Here is a 20,905-nt window from a genome sequence, read left to right on the forward strand (position 1 = left end):
AATCCCGTACAAAATCAGACTCAAATCTGTGTAACCAGGACTGGTCGTGCAGGCTGCATGATTGGTCGAACACTGTTCACTCGACTGGTCGAGCCGACCCTCAACTAATCGAACACTGTTCACAGAACTCGCTGGACTTTGAGTCGAGAGACCCAGGACTGGTCGAGCACTATTCACTCGACCGATCGAGCAGGCTGTAGGACTAGTTGAGCAACGCGGAGATTCCACTGTTTGTGGCATCCGAACTGCACCTCATCTCCTCTGACCTGAGGAGGAAAACCCCATCAGATACTTGAAGCTATGGGGTATCTAGATAACCAGATGGTTAGATTAGTGACATTCATTCTCAAAGGTAAATCAAATGTTTGATAGAGATTGGCTAAGTGATTGGTCCCAATGGAGTATGTGTGGACTTAAAGTGAATGCATGACCAAGTTTCATGAGGAATATTTACCTGAGGTCTATCGTAGTTAGAATATGGTCGAGTTCATGAAGCTAGAGTAAGGGGCTATGGTAGCTTAGTATGAAGCAAAGTTCATCGAATTGTCTAGATATGCCTCGAAGGAGTGGAAGATGAGGAATATATATAAAGTTCAGAAATTCGAAGAGGGACTTCGCCAGAATATTAGGACCCAATTTTGTTGTGTGGACATCAAAAAATATTATAAGCTTGTTGATAAAGCCTTGTGAGCTGAGAGAGATAATGAACAAACCTGTGCACATTTGAGAGAACATCAGAACAGGACCACACATGATTAGTGTAGCTTAAGTGGGAGAATGTAAGATTCCATTAGGTGGCTACACATGATTATCGGTTTAGATCTAAGCATTGGATTATTGATATTGAGTGATTCAGTGGGCCCCACAATAGTTTGTGATCATTATCAATAGGTTTTGGGTGAGATGCTTGAACCATGGTCCATATATACAATTATTAAGTCGGATATGGAAACATATGGTGTGAAGACTCTAGATGGGAGAAATATGATGAGTGAGCTTCTTCGGCCATATTTTCTTATAAATATATGTCTTGGTCTCCTCACTCACACAGCGAGAAAATTAAACCCTAAAACCATTGAGAGATTCTCCTAAGGGTGCAAGCTGTGGAAGACTAAGATCCTCTCGATAATGTCACGATATCGGAAATGTCTTTCTTACAGGGTATGCATTTATGGTTAAAGTATTGGATCTCCGTAATTAATGTATAAGTTATCCATCTATTACGCTATTAAAATCACGCCATCAACAAACTCTAGCTTATCTTTGAGTGCCTGCAACATTCCTCCTTTTCCTAGAGCAGAAAAGTTACAACACCATTGAGCTGCACTGGAAGCAAGAGTGCTTAGTCCCAGCTAAAAGCGTTTTGATCTTGCATGTGGTCAAATCTGAAGCAGAAGAACCCTACAACTCCGGGAGTAACGTAGGGAGTGACGTGATGAGGCCGATCACCGTCTACCTCAGGGGATATCTACTCCGAATCCATGGAGATATCTGGACTCCTCATAGAGCTTCCTCGAATCCACGAGGGATAAAATCAGCAATAATTCCTAATAAATTTAAAATAATTTGATTAATCATAAAAAATGAAATTACAACTCTTTAAATAAGGAACACAAACCTAGGATAGAATTTTAGACTTAGACTCTAACTCAAACACCTTAAAAACATGACTTACTATAAATAGTAAAATTACTACACGTGAACTTGTACAATCACAAAAACCCCAATCCAAAGCCATTAAGCCAATTCAACCCTTTTCCAGGCTTTTTGTTGCTGGCTCCTGTTGGCAGCTGTGGCTTTTTTTTCTCCGTCCTGCTTCCATTGTGTTTGGTATAGCTGTGGAGTGAATGTTTGTCAGTCTGTTTGGTGGTTGTTTCTAGCATTTGTGGTAGCCTTTTTTTTTCTGCAGAAAAAAAACCTTTTCAGGCTTTTGTTGCGTTCACAACTATAGGACTCCTCACGTCGTGCATACCATCAGACCACATCAGCTGCCCAAATACATACTCACTGGCCACTCCACCTTCCTTGGCCTGTAGACTCACCTTGAATGTTTTCTCTTCACCAATCTTCACAAATGTCAAGTTCACGGGCTCGATCGACACAGAAATTCCTGGCGGTGCATTGATGCGGGCTGTGTACGTGCTTGGGTTGCCCACATTCTTCACCGTCCGGCTCACGGTGGTCAGGCCCGAGAGATGTGGAATGGTTATCGAAGGATAATTGAAGTTTAAGATATTTAAGGACTTGGGATCACATGAATATGGTTGTGTAGTGAATCTCGCAAACTGGGTCTGGTTGTATCCGATGGCGCATAAGAAATTCAAGTAGTCATCGTTAGTTAGGTCATACACTAAACCAGGGTCCACAGCACGGTTTGGGTCCACATGTCCTGCACCATAGCTGAAAGGGTTGGCCACAGATAAAAAAGAGTCTCTCAAGGGCCCTCCTGTGTTGTCTACTGTTTGTGCAGTGGTCATGATTGCTGATTTGATTGCTGATGGGCTCCATTCGGGGTGGACCGTCTTCAGAAGGCCGGCAATGCCGGAAATATGAGGGCATGCCATGGACGTCCCAGATATTATGTTGAAGGGAACTTGGCGTCGATCCGAAGCGAGATCACTAGGCCCGGTGGACTGGGTATATGCTGCAAGGACACTAACTCCTGGTGCAGTAATATCCGGCTACAGAAAAATAAAATAAACCATTAATGTATTGAATAAGAAATAAGCCATTTACATTGATATAAAAAACACCCATTTGTTTTGTTTCTGGAGTAGAAAAAATAACAAGAAATTATTGTCCATTCCATTTTTTTTTAATTTTTAATTTTTTTTCTGGCTGTTTGTTTTTTGGGATAATTATAAACACTTCTCTCCGGTTTTTGAAAATTTTTATATCCTCTGTTAAGGACGCTAGAGGAATTACACCAAAATACCATGTCTTTTGAGTTTTTCCACCTGCGAGTGGGATCCTCCATTATTTTAAAATAGCATCCAACCTTGCAGCAAGGGTTCCTCTTCATAAATATTCGATGCGAAAACCTCTAAATTTTATGTGGTGAGTCACTTGATGGTTGGATCACCCAGACTTCTGAGGTCTCTTGTGCTTTTGGAGTGACATATATATACGGTAGGCTCACATGTTTATAACTAGTTATCTATGAGACGGTTAAAATGGCCAATTTAATTTCCAAAGATTACTGTACTTATAGACCATGTAGGGGAAGCTTCATTGTATCTTTAAACCAGGGGGTGGGTTTGTGCTAAGGGGAGGCATTTACAATATCCTTCACTCTTCCAACTAGCTATTTAATCCAGAGACATGCCCCACTGATCGCACAACATTATAAGTTATAATGGTCCTAATCATTGGGACACCTAGTACAATCTAATTCAGTGTTCATTTCCTCCAACGCATATTCAATGGACTAACACCACCCCAATCTGACAAACAAGAGCCATTTGATCAATTGCCTTTAATATGGATGGTTTTGATTTTTTCCACAAAAATAGGTCCAGTCAACAATTTGATCCATCTATTTGTTAGGGCCCTTGTTAGAGTTCTTATGATTTTAAAGAATCCCGCTTGTTTAGATGAATCATAGTCTTCCCATCCATGGCTTGGAAAAGGGATGGTTATAGAATATAAAGGCCAAAGTAGGTATGGGTTGGATCATTCGATGTAAGCAATCTTTAAATGGTAGTCCATAAAACGTTTTCTAGACTTGATACATGGTATAGATCAATCAATTGAACTATCGTAGTAAACTGATGCAACTACGTGTTGGGACTCACCGAAGCATACGGAGTGGAATCAAACAAGGTAATTACAATTGCACAACTAAATTCAAGGGAGAACACTCTGAATTTACATGGAAAAACCCTTGTTGGAAAAAATGATAGCACAAAACAATAATGTACAAAGTTACAAGAGATGAAAAACCTTACCGATTCTGATTTAGAGCAGGTCGCAGATACTTTCATGGCCAAGATGGACCAGAGAAGGCCTGATTAGAGGCGGGAGTGATCAGGACCATCAAAACCTTAAAACTATCATATCTCGCAAATCAGAATGAGTTTTTCGACATATCATATTTGATTTTAGGGTAGGAGAAGCTATTTTACCCAACTGACCCTACTATGTTGGGTTATCGATGCCGGATTTGCGAGATTCCATCAAATCGATGGTCAAAAGTCCATTTTATTTTCATTTTTACTATAAATAATCAATTTTAGATCACGTATAACTTTTGAACCTTTAAGTCGTAGGAGTCGTGCCCGACATGAAAAAGGCTTAGAAAAATTAGGAAAATAATGTGGTTAGGCCAAATTTGACACTATTTTTTTGCTAAAAACCATCAAGTCTGGTAGGAATGGTGACCATCTATAAATAATAAGTTCACTATTTATAGTATGTCACACCTTTTGGGAGTTCGAGTTAGAGTTTGAGTCTAAAACTTCGTCCTAGGTTTAAGCTCATTATTTAAAGGATTGTAAATTCATTTTTCATTACCAATCAATTTATTTTTGAATTTATTAGAAATTATTTCTATTTTATCCCTTGTAGATTTGAGGAAACTCTATGAGGAATCTAGAGAGCTCTATGGATTCACAGTAGTTATCCCTGGGTAAGACAATGATCGACCTCATCACATCCCTACCTATGTCAGATTTGAAGCCCTAAGAAAAAAATCCTTAGCTTATTCTCTCCAAAATCCTCTCAAACCCTTAAGCACGTCTAACGTTAACCTTAATCCCATTTACACCCATATACTTAAGTAAAAGTGAAAATAGAAAAAATCGTGTAAAACTGGGTGACTCGTTGACCGGTTGAAATGCATTAATTGGTCGAAAACTCCAAAAATTGTGCAAGGAGTTTTGAAAAAAAATGAATATTTTCGAGATCCTTTGACCAATCGACTAGACTGTCGGTTGATGGCTCCTGTTTTAGCATTAATTTGAGGTATCCAATTTTCAACAATCTCCACTATGACTTAAATCTTCATGCTACAATATGCCATATTCGATCCTCCATCTCTACTTTGTTTCTATTATAACTCCACAATCATCGCTTCTCGTGTACAATCTGTCTTCACTTATCTTTGCCAAACTGAGAGAAGTTGCACAGAAATTGAACTTCTCTACAAGAACGACCTTCGTAAGTATGTTAGCTGGATTCACACTTGTGTAGATTTTCTCAAGATTCATGCCTCCTTCCTCAAGCACATGTTGGATAAAATGATGACAAAGATTAATATGTTTAGTTCTAGAATGGTAAATCGATTTCTTTGCCAAATTAATCATACTTTCACTGTCACAATTAACCAGCATGGCCTTCTGCTAAAGCCCTAATTGATTTATCATTCCCCTCAACCAAATGACTTCCTTAAATGCTTCTGTTAGTATCATATACTTGACTTTGGCTGTGGAAAGAGTCACCACTGACTGAAGCCTCAGCATCCAAATGATCGCTCTACCCCACTAACACAAATGAGTAACCAGAAGTCGACCTTTTATTATCTACATTGCCCACGTAATCTAAACTCACATAGCCTACTAACTTGTTCTTTAATTTTTTGAATGTCAAGACGTAGTCCTGTATATTTCAAATATATTGAAGTAGTCATTTCACTGCCTCTCAGTGTTGCTTGTCAAGGTTAGACATGTATCTGCCAATAAAACCCATCGCATATGAAATATTTGGTCTTGTACAGACCATGACATACATCAAGATGTCAACTGCGCTTGAATAAGTCATAGGAGACATAATTTGATTTTCTTTATCTGTTTCAAGACACTGTTTAGAAAAAAGTAAAAAATGAGCCATGTGGGGAATGCTAATTGGCATTGCCTTCTCCATCCCATACTTCATCAATACCTTCTTAAGGTATTTAGACCGAGTTAACCATAACATATTCCTCTTCCTGTATATGTGTATCTCAATGCCAAGAACACTCTTTGTAGTCCCCAAATCTTTCATCTCAAATGTCCATGATAATTGAGCTTCCAATATGTCGATATCAAACATGTTATAACTGACAATAAACACCTCGTCAACATATACAAGGACAATTGGCAGGGCTGGCTGTCAGGAGTCCAACAGCTATTCAGGGAGGGTTCAGTGTTACAGAATTCTAAAGCCTCTCCTATCAGCCTGTCAGGCCCCGTCCTGTTTAACAATGATGAAAATTTGATCATCAAAACTAGAGAGAATTGGGCAGAGCTTTCTGTAGTTCGTGTGAAGCCGATGGTGCTGGATGCAGATAATTGTCAGCTGTTCAGCAAAAATTATGGCCTAATTGTAGCCTCTGTTGTTACACCCAGTTAGGTCTTAGCCAGCAGAACAATTTTCTAGGTAGCGGATCGACCTGTCTCAGCAGCAGAACAACCTTCCAACATTGTCCCTTCTTCTGATGTCAGAGGTATAGAACTCTGGGTTGACATCGATTCAGGGGCTATTTCTGAAGAATCTGCTGAATCAGACCAATCCGAACCGGCCAATAAGGGGGAAATGATCCCGAATATCCCAGTAGCGATTGCAAAAAGGAAAGGTAGGCCAATTACATCCTTGATCAAAAGGAAAAGTCAGAGGCTAAGAAATATCCGTAGAAAGGTCGAGATGAATGGATGGGTTTCAGATGTTTACCATTCTTTCTTAGAACGTGAGGTAATGCGCAAACTACCTGACACCTGCGGCAGTTGATCAAAAAGTATAAGGTTGCGGTTCTAATCCTCCAAGAGCCAATAGTTAGAGAAAGTAAGAGGGATCGCGTGGAAGCTAAGCTAGGGTTTGATTTTCATGTTATAGAAGAAGCCATGGCTGGTAGAATTTGGATTCTAACCAACCATGGTATCCAGATTCAAACAGTCAGGGCATCTACGCAGTGTACTAGTATCCTACTTTCGTATGTGAGCTTGCCTCCTCTTTTGGTGTTGGCCATTTATGTAAGTTGCGATAAGGACCAGAGAAAGATGTTGTGGGATGAGATTTGAGCTACTTCCAGCTTGGCCAGCGGCCCGTGGTTAGCCTGTGGGGACTTTAACTCTACAGTTAGCATTGAGGAGAGACTGGGTGGCACTCCTTCTTTCACAACATCGATGGGTGACTTCCAGGAGGCTATTAATGACTCCAGTTTGATTGATGCAGGATTTGCTAGATCTACATTCACCTAGTGCAATAATAGATCAGGCAAGGGGCGTAGATCGGCCAGACTTGATCGGATGCTCGTCAACTCAAGGTGGGTTAACTCTCTTCCTTCATTTGCTATTGACCACCTTATGCAGGCCTATTCCGACCATTCTTCTCTATTGATGAGATTCAAGGATGCAACAACGGATTTTCCCCGCCCATTTCGGTTCCAAAGCATGTGGACCACACATGAAGATTTCAAAAGGATGGTCAAGGAAGCCTGGGATATTGACGTGGCTGCGGCCCCCATGTATAGAGTTCTGTTTAAAATGAAGCACTTGAAAAGGATCCTTAAGGAGTGGAATAAATCGTCTTTCGGCAATGTGCATAACAATGTCCAAAAGGCGGAAGAGGAGATTATGAGAGCTGAAGCAGCTCTCCTGGTTACTATGACGGAAGCAGGTATTGAAAGGCTGAATTCAGCTAAGGAGAAGCTTCAGTTGGCCCAGCTTCAGCAGCAACTATTTTGGAAGCAAAAATCTAGAATTAAATGTCTACGTGAAGGGGATAGAAATACAAAGTTTTTTCATGAGTCTGTGATGAACAAACGCACTAGGATGACAATTAATAGCCTTAAGATGTTGAATGGGGAAGTGGTGGAGAAGAACGAAGATATGGTAGGGTAGCTGAGGAGTACTTTCACGGACCTGTTTGTTTTCTTCACAGCTAGGGATGTCCTTGAAGCTATTTTGTCTTGCATTATGAGGCTTGTCACAGACCAGATGAATTTTGAGCTGATGGGGCTGCTCTCAATTGAGGAAGTTAAGGCCGCTGCTTTATCTATTCCCATCGATAGTGCGCCTAGGCCAGATGAGTTTGGGGGTGCTTTCTTCACTTCATGCTAGCTAGGATACTATCAGTGACGATATTTTTGCAGCGGCTAAGGATTTCTTTGCAGGTGGCCCTATCCTTAGATCACTCAATTGTACTCATATCTGCCTTATTCCAAAGAAAACTAATCTAGAAACCATGGCAGACTTCTGTCACATTAGCTTATGCAACGGCATAATGAAGATTTTCACTAAGATTATGGCATCCAAGCTGGCTTCCATTATTCCCTCCATCATCTCTTAAGAGCAAGGTGCTTTTGTGAAGGGTAGATCCATCGTGGAAAACATTTTGATTGCTAGGGAATTAACCCATGAGCTGGACCACAAAGCTTTTGGTGGTAATATGATTGTGAAGCTCGATATGGAAAAGGCTTACGACAGGGTTGAAGGGTCATTCCTCGCTGCAGTCCTTATGAAGTTCTGCTTCCACATTACCTGGATCCAACAAGCGGAGCGGTGTTGGTCGGGCAGTTGGTTTTCGATTCTCATTAATGGCAGGGCTTTTAGTTTCTTTCCTTCGTCCAGAGGCCTTAAGCAAGGAGATCCACTATCTCCTTCTCTTTTCATTCTAGCAGCCGAGGTTCTTAGCCGCCGCAAACTGTTCATGTCTGGAGCCTACCAACCATTCAAGCTCCCTATAAACTGCCCAATGCTAACCCACTTATTTTTTGCAGATGATGCCATCTTATTTTTGAATGGCAGGATCCGAACATTGTGCGCTCTTCTGAGGTTCATTAAAGATTATGAAATAGCGTCTGGGCAAAGAGTGAACACCAATAAAACATCCTTCATCCTTCTTAAGAAAGCACCGTCAATTAAAGGCCAAAAAATCAGTAACATGACAAGGTTCAAGCAGGCCTATCTCCACTGTACCTATTTGGGCATTCCTCTAAAGAAAGGTAAAATCTGAGCGCCTCTCATGCTTCCATTGGTTCAAAAAATTCTAGCTAAGATTGCAGGATGGAAAGCAAGACTCCTCAACCTTGCTGCCAGAATGGTCCTTATCAAACATGTATTGAGTAGTATCCCAATCCATATTATGTCAGTGGTCAACATCCCCAAAGAAACATGTGGCTTGCTTGAATCAGGACTGGCAAACTTTTTCCAGGGGAACGCGAAGGGCAAGATGAAGAAGCATTGGATTAGGTGGACGAAGTTGTGTTTCCCTTCGCAGGAGGGAGGATTGGGTTTTAGATGTATGGAGGACATCATGCAAGCATTTAGGAGTAAAATGAGAAGGAATTTTTTAAGGGGCGATCTTTATGGGTGAGACTCATGTCAACTAAGTATATTAGGAAGCTTATCAGGCCTACGAGCTCGAATTCGGTGGTCAACTCGACAGTTTGGAAGGATATGTAGAAGACTCCCCTGTTGGCGATGCTTCACTCTAAATGGCTTATCGATGAGGGTTGTGTTAATTTCTGGACCCAAAATTGGAGTGGGGAGGCCTCCTAGCGGGATTGGTGGAAGGCTCATCCCAAACCACCTAAGGGAGGCATTGGTGAAGGATTTTTTTGCCCAGGTAGCTACTCTCACTTTGCAGGAAATCAGCAACATCCTCCCCCTGGACATATATCTGTTGTTGAGGGACAACCCAGTCCCGCTGTCCCACAGGGAGGATAATCTGGCCTGGGAACTTTCGACGTCTGGTAAATTCATGGTGAAGTCTGCTTGGCGGGGGATTAATTCTTCAGCGTAGGCAGAAACCTGGGTGGACTAAATGGCTTGGGATAAGGTTCTCCGACCCAAAATTGGTATCCTGCTGTGGAAAATCATGCACAACGCTCTTCTAGTGGACACGACTGTCCAGAAATCAAGGGTGTGTATTACATCGCGGTGTGAGTGTTGTGGCAGTAAACTTGGGTCTTCGACAGGTAGCAGGCTAGGCTCGCTCGCTGCAAAGTCTATTCTGGGCAATCTGAACGTGTGGCAATCCACGACCAGCATCCAAGCTGTGCCGGATCACGATCCCTCATCCCAGAATCTGCGCCAGCGTTCCAGCGTCCCTGATAACACCTTTGCTGAACTAGAGATCCACTCTTCCCTGTCGCAGCAGACTGATGCTCACCCCCCCTCCCCAATGATCGCAGTAACTTACCTGCTTAGGTCACCAGATCCCCTATTTTTTACGTTGAGAATCTTGACCATTTGTTTTCTCCGGGGACAGTTGCAAGTGAAGTTTGGGCCCACTTTCACCGGCTGTTTGATGTCCCAATAATCCCTTCTCATTCTATTTAGTAGAAAATATTCTTCTGGTTGTCTCGGGCATCCGTGTCAACTCGCCTCAAGCGGTTACTCGGCCTGACCCCTACTCTCATCGTTTGGGAGCTATGGCTTAGTCGTAACTCCTCCCGGTTTGATGGGATCAAGATATCAGGCCATTTCATAGTGGGCCGGGTTTCTAGATGGTTACAGGAAATTCGAAATTCTATACCTACCAGCCCATCCTCCTCACTCAACGACACCATGAAAATTTAAGCTCTATGGATTCGGCCTAATAAGGTGCTTCCATCGGCCAAGCCTCTGGTGCTCAGGTGGTTAAGGCCCCCTTTGGCATGGGTAAAGCTAAATGTAGACGAGTCATCTTGTGGCAACTTGGGTGAGAGCGGAGGAGGGGGAGTTTGCAGGGACTCCAGGGGCCATCTAATCTTTGCTTTTCATAGAAATTATGGCATCGCTACAAACACCTCGGTGGAGGCTCAAGCCATGCTTGATGGAATCACCCTTTATAGTTGTCTGGGCCTCTCGAATATTGTGGTTGAATCCGAAATCGTTGTAGATGCTGTGACGGATTCTTCTGGGCATTGCCCTTGGAGTATTTGGTATAGGATGGGTTCCATCCACCAGCTCAGCCGTGTCCTTAATATCTCTTTCAGCCATATCTTTCATGAAGGAAATGCAATGGCGGATGCTTTAGCCAGAGAAGCTAGTAAAGGTCGTGGAAATTATTTCTTTATTTCTCCTCTGGAGCTCCTAGGCACATTCGGGGATCCCTAGTCCTTGATAAGGCTGGCATGGGGAATCTGAGAGCCTAAGGAGTCTGACGTTTTTGGGGCTGGACGGGGTCTTGGTTTTGCTTCTAATAGACTCATATGTTTAGTCGTCCTCCCTACCTACCCTTTTGGTGGTCTTTCTTTTTCAGTTTGTTGTTCCTTGTCCAGTTTTTAGGCATGCATATGATAGGCAAGGCCTGCTCCTTTTTGTCAAGGCATGCCCGAATTGGTTGTACAGATTTCCTCTATGAATGAAAGATGGTGGCATAGTTCCATCTTTTAGAAAATAACATATAATACCAAGATAATGAACTTTCTATCACTCAGCATCTTGAACTAGATACAATGATCATACTCACTCCTAGTAAACCTTCGACTCATCGTCAAAGAATCAAATTTCTTGTATTACAGACTGGGTGACTGTTTCAAGCTGTACAACAACCTCTTTAACTTGTAAACCTTGTTCTGTTCCTTGTATTTTGAACCCTTTTATTTACTTCATGTAAATCTACTTTTCAAATTCTTCATGTAGGAAAACAGTCTTTACATCCATTTATTCCAGCTCAAGATTGTATTAGGCAACCAATACAATACAAATCTGATTGATACTTGTTTCACTACAAGTTTGAAGATCTTAATGAAGTGAACACCTTCTTTCTAAGTATATCCCTTCGATATCAATCTTATCTTGTACATATCATGTTTCTTCTTGAAGATTCACTTGCACCCAATCGCTTCATGGCCGAGGGGAAACTCCACCATCTTCAATTTTTCATTTTTATATAAGGAATTCATCTTTTCATGCATTGCCACTTTTCACTTTTCGGTATCTATATCATCAGGAGCATCTTGAAAAGTATACGGATCCCCCTCATTCATAATGATGGTAAATGCAATATTCGAGTTATCTTTGTATCTAATTAGTAACTGACGATCCCTTGGTAGATTCCTTCTCATAAGTGGCCACTCCACCTACTCCTGTACATTTTTCTTCATCTCGGTATTAGCCCGTGTCTCTTCTCTATCTATCTGAATGTCGACAACCAACTTATTTGCTTCCTTGTGCTCATCCTTACAAAAAAAAAAGTATCTCTCGTCAAATTTGACGCTATGATTAATGATTAATGATGACATACAGCTCTGCCCAAAGCTTTATATAGTCTTTTCTTATTTTATGAAGATATCCTTTTAAAAAAATGATTAATGATGATTTTCCATGTAACCCAGTGATACAGCCTATACCCCATCATACCACCATAGCCGACAAAGATATACTTTTTATCTATTTGGTCCAACTTATCTCTCTTAACTGATGGTACTTGAGAGTAAGTATATCACAACCAATACTCTCAACCTCGAGTAGTCTACCTACTGACTACTCCACACTTCCTCTAGAATTTTACAATCTATTACCGTATAAGGAGATTGATTCATCAAGTAACAAGCTATGTTAATGGCTTTAGTTCACATTTCCTTGTCCAAACTAGTATTACTCATCATGCATCGGGCCTTCTGCAAGTGAATCTGATTTATTTGCTCAACCATACTATTCTTCTCTGATATGTGGCACATCACTACCAATTGCCAATATCAGGATTTCGATGCGGTCAACACGTCACTAGTAATTGCCCCCTCACAGGTAGGGCTGTACATCGAGTTGAACTGAGTCGAGCTGGCCTCAGCTCGACTCGGCTCAACCACTTGTTAACCTTAACTCGAACTCGGCTCAACTCGATCCTCGAGCCTAATTGGCCAGCTCAGCTCGATTCGGTCAGCAGCTCAAGCCACCTCAGGCCGAGTTTGAGCTAAGATCAAGCCGGGTTTGCCATTGAGGTATTTTCATAAACACTTGGATTGCACCTTCAAAATCCCTCTGTGAAACAAAAGCAATGGTTTTACAAGTATTTTATCAAACACCTTCTAAGCAACATAAAAACTAAGAAAAAAGGGTATTTGTTTCATGTACATACCTTCCTTGTCACCAGCCACACTTCGTTGAGTCATTTTATCAAACACTTGGTGAGCAACATCAATGGCAAAGTAATTGAGTCACCGAAATCCGAGTTTGATTCGAGCTGGATTCGATCCGAGTCGAGTCAAGCCGAGGCCTACTCGAACTCATTTTTTAGCTCAAAAAATTAGCTCGACTCAGCTTGAACTCAGCTTCGAACCAAGTCGAATCGAGCTTTTTTGAGTCTAGTCGAGCGAGCTAACTGAGCTAGCTCAGTTCGTGTACACCCCTACTCATAGGATTCCAGTGTTGTTCTCTCAAGAAAAACTCTCTGATTTCTTCTTCCTATACTTAAGATTATGACAATCCTTCTTGATGTGCCCTATCTTGCCACAATTCCAGCACTTCGGTTTGCTTTTACCCTTGCTCTTGAATTTAGATCTCGATCGCAAAGATCCACTATCTTGCTCAAAATTTCTCCCCTCATAACTAGTGCATCTGCAGAAGCACACACTTCACTGCTTTTCTTTCTCATCACCTTTTAATGAAGAGTTGAGATAGCAGTCTCAATATTAATGATTGTCTTACCAGTGCACACAGAGCATTTGAACAACTCATACAATTTTGGAAGAGAAATCAACAAAATACATGCTTAATCTTCATCCTTCATTGCCTCAACCACATCCAATGGGATCAGTCGGCTAGAGAGTGAGGTTATTCTTCTTCTGGGGAAGCAAAGTCGTCCCCTCTACTACTTGAACCCTCAATTCAGAGGTCTTCATCAACATGTTATGAGGCTTTAGTCTTTGGCGACAATTTGCAAACAAGCCTATTGAAGTTACTAATGTGGGTCTCAATGTCAGCCCCCTAGTCATCTTTCGATTGAACAACTATAGTTTCAAATACAAACGATTTTCAAGAGACTTCTTCACATATATGTTCTCTAACGTTATCCATGCATCAGATGCAGTCTTCTCTCTTATAATATTATAGATGACCTTATCCATAAACAACTAGAGTGAGATATTGATGTTTTCATTTAATTTAGTCGACTCTTCTTCTTTCATTATTTTATATCACTTTTCAAGGAGTGTATCTTCCAATCCTTACTGAACTAGAAGACCATTCATCTTCACCTTCCATAATTTATTTATTTATTTTCTTCGTAATACTTGTTTGCATTGAACTTTATGTTATATGCCATAGATACCTTGCCTTAAGATTTGATATACTTCCCAACATTATTTCTAACACTACTTGTTGGCACTTGCAGAAGCACACAAAGTAAAATCAAACAAGGTAATCATAATCACATAAGCAAATCTAACAGAGAACACTTCAAATTTACATGAAAAAATTCTTGTAGAAAAAAACCATGACACAATGCAATTAATAGTGCACTATGAATAACAAATTTACAAGAGATGAAACATTACCAATTCGAAGCCCCAAGAGAAAATTCCTAGCGTTTTCTCTCTCCATTGCCCTCTCAAACCCTTAATCATGTCTAGCATTAACTCTAATATCGTTTACACCCATGTACTTAAGTAAAATAAAAAATAGTAACATATCGTGTAAAAATTACGCAACCCATCGGCTGGTCGAAATACTTCGATTGGTCAAGTCGACCGGTCAAAAACTCCAAAAATTGTCTAGAGAGTTTCTGCCAAAAAATCGAATATTTTTGAGATCCTTTCCACCTGTTGATTAGACTATTGACCAATTGATAGCCCTTATTTCAATATAAATTTGTGGTATCCGATTTTCAACACTAGGAGCATTATAACATAGCGCTCTGAGAACATTGGGGTATCTCTCTAAATTTATTTATTTAGATTAAATACATGAACTTAATACGGTGTGAATCACGTTGAAACAGAAAGTGGACTCATCAGACCATTGAGTAGAGTCATGAGTGTGGTTGAGTTTATTCTAATCCTAATTACTTCAAGATTTCTCGGGAATGCATTTGAGCAAAGAATGCTTTGTCCATCTGAAATTAGAGGGAGACGCTTTATGAAGAATAAAATTACAAAAATATCTTTATTTTCTTTAAAAGTAGTGAAAGTCAAGATTTGCGAAGCCCACATGTCAGTGTACAACATCTAAGCCATCCAACATATGCAGCCCACCATTGCTTACACGTGTATCATATATTTTGAGTGCTATATATTAATTTTTATAGATTACCCCTACCTTGTAATTATATCGACGGTATTTTTGGCTTGTCTAATATTCACTGATGATTTCATCCAATGAATGAGCTGGATGTTAGACACATGTTACATGAGCTTTACAGTTATTATTTCTTTGGGAAGAAGAAAAATAAACCTAATTTTGCTTATGAAAAATCACTGCCGAGATTATTTATTCCAAAGGCCACTTTTTGGTAAAATCAGAATCGTGGAGGCCCTTTGTGGTAAAAATCCAAATTTCAAATCACTTGTTTAAATATTTTTTTTTTAAATTTTTTTAGAGAGGACAACCTAAGAGTCGTTGTAGTCATGAGAAGACTTGACCCGACTTGTCAACAAGTCAAGTCGAGTTTTATAACTATGGTCGGCCTTAACCTATTCAAAATATTGAATTTTGGTGGCCCATTATTGCCATGAACCAGATTACTTAATACATGTGGGCCACATTCATAGCATTTTATTACTAACCTTGAGGATCTCCGGTGTGATTGGATTGGGCCCAAGTGATGAGAATACAGCCATAGTTGGTGCGGGCTTAGTTCCAATTTCTGTCGTTGGCCGCGTAATGTAAGCTGTTGGTGATGCAGTAGATCTATTATAGGAGAATATGGTGATACGGCCGTCCTCAGCGATATCCGAAGCTGGTAGGACGTGAGGCCGGGCCTCGATTTCGGTATCGGGTCCATTCATGATAATCGCCCCAATGCCGCCCGCAAGTCTGACTACCTCGCCCTCCCGCACACTACTTAATCCAGCTGTACAGGCGACGATCTTTCCTGTTACCTTCTTAGGATCAAGGGACCTTGGTTGACAGAAGTTGGCTAGTCTAGCCGTTGAATTAGCTGATCGAGCATCAATGGATATAATCAATGGATACGATTTGTCGGCCGGAAGGGCTGTTGTTGAGAGGCTCTGTCCTTTGATGGTCTTGTTATTGCCAAGCTGGACATATGATGGGAATTCCCTGTCCATTGTGCTGGCCCCCACAGACATGATCCAAGGAGCTACATTCTCAACCGAACTACTATATGGGCCGGAGTTTCCAGCTGAGCAGACGACGACGATACCGTTCATCACAGCATGGAATGAACCGATGGAGATGCCGTGTCTAAAGTAAGAACGGGGTGGCCCACCAAGGGAGATTGATAACACGTCGACGCCATCGTGGATTGCGGCATCAAAGGCTGCGATGATGTCGGCGTCGAAGCAGCTAGGCCAGCAGACTCTGTATGCGGCCACACGGGCGTTGGGTGATCCGCCTTTCGCTGTACCGTTGCCATAACCGAAGATGTTTGCTCCTGGAACGAAGCTACCACCAGCCGTTGAGAGAGTGTGGGTCCCATGGCCATCGGTGTCACGTGCTGTTGAGAGTGTGGCGTTGATTGGTCCAAGTCGTGCCTCGTAGCCTTTCTTAAAGTATCTCGCTCCGATCAGTTTCCTGGTGGGTCCATCCATTAATGTGATCAGATACAGCGGCTGTAATAAATTTAGAGCTGGGCATCGAGTCGAGTCGGACCGAGTTAGGGCTGATCCGACTTGATCCGGTTTTGAAATATGCCTGGCCTGAACTTGACCCGACTCAGTACCGAGTCCAGTATGCGTGACCCGATGTGAGTCTGGTATGCGCTGGACTGATCTGGATGGAGTCCGAATCGGTCAAAAGTACTGACTCGAGTCGAGTTGGCACCGAGTCAGATCAAGAGATGAGGGAGGGAGGGAGGGAGGGAGGGAGGGAGGGAGGGGAGAGGAGAGAGAGAGAGGAGGAGGAGGAGGATGAGGGTGGTGATGGTTGTGGGTGGCTGTAGGAGGGAGGGAGTGAAGAGAGAGAGAGGGAGAGGGTGGTGATGGTGGTGGGTGGTTACCGGACTTGAAAGAGGAGGATGAGAGAGGGAGTGAGAGGGTTTGGGTTCGATCGAGGCGGGTACAACAAGTAGGGTTAGAAATACTATATATATGAATCTAGTCGGGTTTCGAATAGAGTTGATTCTGACCGAATTGAGTTTCGGGTCAAGTTATTGGGTAACTTGGACTTGATTTGAATTTGGATTAGGCAAAGCCTACTCGGTTCAGACTGACTCACCCATTCTGTTCCGGTCGAATTGTATATTAACGAGTCGGAAAAGTTGAGTAAGGTGAGTCAAGTCATCCGGTGCCCAACTCTAGGCTGTATAATAAGTTAAGATACAGTCTTATTTTTCTACCAACGTGTCACACGTGTAAAAAAATCCTATCCGTTCAAAAGGTGGCCCATAACTGTGCTGATCACCTGATAAGAAAATTAGGCCGATCCAGATAGACAGCAGGACACGATCTCAATATCACTGGACAGCAAATGTTATGACAGTGTACTGGTGTGGCACAGATGGGCCTGATTTCAGAACCAATTGATCATCATGGTGGTCCATTTTTCCATGGACAGGATATTCTCCATAGGTGACGTGTTTTTGAGAAAATAAGACTGTATCAGAACTATATATAAGACATCATGTAATCAGAATCGGATACAACCACAACCACAGGCGTTCCAAGTAAGGTATGTGTAGTTCTCATGAGGTCGAGACATGTGAGGCCCACTATGGTTTTTCCGGGTGATCCAACCCGTCCTCAGATTTCAGGCTGAATTATGAAAAAACCCAAAATGAGCCTAGTCCAAACTAAGGTAAGCCACACATAATGTAAATACACAAGGATTTGCAATAGGGACATTTATGTCTTTCCGCTTGAGTGTAACCCCTTTGTCTCTCGGGAATTACAGCATAACGCATCAAGGGAATGTTTTAACGCGTGGAACTTCTACTGCCCCACCACAATGTATGTGTTAGATCCACACCGTCCATCTATTTTGTCCGATCATTTTAGGACAGGAACGCCAAAAAGAGGCAGATGCAAAGCTCAAGTTGACCACAACTGGAGCTATCAACAGGCCAGGCCTAGGGTAGGTCTTAGCCCAGATTTAAACTATTTCGATTTTTAAGGCTTAAACCCAGCCTATTCATTTAAACTATTTATAAGGTTACATAACTCTATGAAGGGAAAACACAAACATAAGCTTGTTTTGATAACGATTTTGCAAAATGGATGGAAAATGTGGATATAGCACATATCATGGTGTGCATTACCGAAGTTTGCTATATCGGCAGGGTCTATTGCTACCTTCTGTACTACGCAGTCGAGGTCCGGAAAAACAAGCCGGCACCGAATGTAAAAATTCATATATGATTAAAGTCTACATAGATATGTATTTTTATTTTTTATTTTAAGATTTTAAGTGGACCTCATCTGACGTTATGACTGGTGACGTGGATTAATAAGAGGTGGCACAGGAATTCACATAGACGTTCGGCCCTCATTCTCATTACCCCTGATTAGAGGCAATTCAAATCCATCAGGTGACTGCAATTGTTTGGTGCTGAGGATATTCTGAGCCATCTGGGACCACCTGTAACTTATTTTAGCCTAAAAATAGACATTCATCTGCCCCAAATGCATTTTTTATGAATAACACCTTGCATTTTTTGATAGAAAAATGAACCCTGGTTATAGATTTTTCTTTTTAAATAATTGATGGTATTGACTCTTTCTGGAATATCCAAAATCCTAACTTGACCCGGGCCTCTCCTCTTAAAAATAAATAAAAATAAATAAATAAAAACCAAACCTGCCTAGTTATTGGTAAGCCTGGGGTCCGGATTTTAAACTGTCTGGCCAAGCCTATTAGGTTGGGCCTATTCAAAATATGAATTTTGTATGGGCTCCGTCCACCATGGGTTCTAACCAAACCCTAGGAGTAACCTTAAAAACGCACGGTAAAAAGACTTTTTCCATGGTCATTGGTCAACAACCTGCATTTCATTATGTTTAGCTGACTGGGTTCTTTGAATGAAAATGAAAAAGGTAATAGTTAAAGGAGGGTGTTATTTGTCCTTGAGTAAAAAAGGAGCTAGCATGTGTCAATTAAGAATCTCGATTGCTTGCCACAAGCAGGAAAATCGTGCTTCTTGCAATTTAATTGGACCACATCATTACGCATTGCATTCAATTGTAAGTGATGATGTGGACCAATCACGATGCTGGAAAGCAGGATTTTTCTGCCTTCGGCAAGCAGGGGATTCAGATTCATCGATTAAACCTGCTAGAAAAATTCCTCACCACTTGTAATTTCATGAGTCAAAAGCATTGTAGGTCTGCATGGTGTTTGTATGTCAACTAATCGGTTCAAGTAGTGCTTCCAACAATCCTGTTCATATCTTCATGTCTATATATGGTTGAATGAGTTGGGGAGACCCAAGAGGTGGTGAGGCCATATAAAAAAAAGATTTGATCCAATTCTATTGAGTTTGACTCATAGCGAACATTTATTAAAATAAGAAGGAGGAGAAGAGGAGGAGAACAGCCGATAAGATTGCCGCGTGGGCTATATCATACAGAACAATAAACAACCCCCACAACCTTCCAAATTCATGTGTGACCTACCTGTTTGTTAGATTGTGTGTGTGTGTATATATATATATATATTATTAGAGTGAACCTGTTGGATGGGTTGGATGTCATATACATCCAGTTTCAGCCTTACAGTATATACTTCAATGGGGAAAATAATGGATAAGGTCATCTCAGTTATTCCACGCATTCAAAAGCTTTCTCTGGTGCTTATAGAAGTTGGAGGTTTTATCTCGTAAAATTGAAAGTCCGCGAGGAACCCTTCAGTAAAATAAGAAGCGGAAGAAAAATAGAGATATTCTAGAATTAATCGAGAGAAAATTACCTGTTACAACGAACTCCACCATCACTATCGCATGATCCCTTCCACCTCACGGGAATGGGCCCCATTCCGTCGTCATTGAAGCTCTCTGATTCCGGCCAAACGCCTGTATCAAGATTCCCAATGATTATATCCTGGCCAAACTTCGCCTTCTGCCACAACGATCCTTCAGGAATCTCGCCATTCTTCTCCAGCCCCAGGAACTCCCATGACCGAGTCGTGTGTAGCTTCACCTTCTCGTTCAAGAAAATCGATACAACGTCTGGATGCTTTGATATCTCATTGACTTCCTCCGCTTCTAAGTTTGCGGCAAAACCATTAATATCGTTCGTGTAGGAGTAGAAGATGGCATTTTTCGCCTTCTCTTTGCTCCCGACAAATGATTCCAAGAACTCATGGTGGGAGTTCGTGACACGTTCGTAGTCGATGGAAGAAGGTTGGAAGCCATGAGAATGGGCACCTAAATACACCACATAAGATTTCTTCTTACTAGCAAACGTGGGTGTTTGGAAGAAAGAAGAAAAAAATATCAGAAGAAGGAAAAGAAAGAGCTTCGTGGCCGCCATGTCCTTTTCTTCTTTGTTTCCTCTTTCTCGCTATCCTCAACGAGCCTTCTTATAATGGACGCCGATTACCTACTGACAGGTTTAGTAGCCAGACTCGCTACTGAAGTGACATCACCAAGTTCTGTGGGCCCACCAGGATGCGTGTATTGTATCCACACCGTCTATCCATCATGGAGAGATCCTTCTATGGCATGACCCAAAAACTAAGTAAGATCCAAATCTAGAGTAGACCCACCACAGAAAACAATGGGAAGAATGACTCCCACCGTTGAAAGATTCCTAAGGACCACCATGTTGTTTATTTGAGATCCAACCTGTTCATAAGTTAACGCAGAAAAAAGAAATATCAGCTGACTTTTGTGCGGCCTTTAAAAATTTTTAACCGTGGGTGTCACTCTTCCCATTGTTTTCTGCGGTGGG

At 41.5% G+C, this 20,905-nt stretch overlaps 1 protein-coding gene across 1 annotated transcript; it reads right to left on the reverse strand.

Moving 5' to 3' along the window:
* Nucleotides 1-1,534: 1,534 nt before the first annotated feature.
* Nucleotides 1,535-20,507, reverse strand: LOC131230360 (subtilisin-like protease SBT5.3). Its single transcript, XM_058226243.1, has 3 exons — nt 19,923-20,507; nt 15,626-16,595; nt 1,535-2,681 (listed from the first exon to the last, which is right to left on the reverse strand). The coding sequence occupies exons 1-3, from the start codon at nt 20,483-20,485 to the stop codon at nt 1,923-1,925; spliced, it is 2,292 nt and encodes a 763-aa protein (XP_058082226.1). The 5' UTR covers nt 20,486-20,507; the 3' UTR covers nt 1,535-1,922.
* Between the last annotated feature and the right edge of the window lie 398 nt (nt 20,508-20,905).

Source organism: Magnolia sinica, chromosome 17 (assembly GCF_029962835.1).
Source record: "Magnolia sinica isolate HGM2019 chromosome 17, MsV1, whole genome shotgun sequence".
Lineage (NCBI taxonomy): Eukaryota > Viridiplantae > Streptophyta > Magnoliopsida > Magnoliales > Magnoliaceae > Magnolia > Magnolia sinica.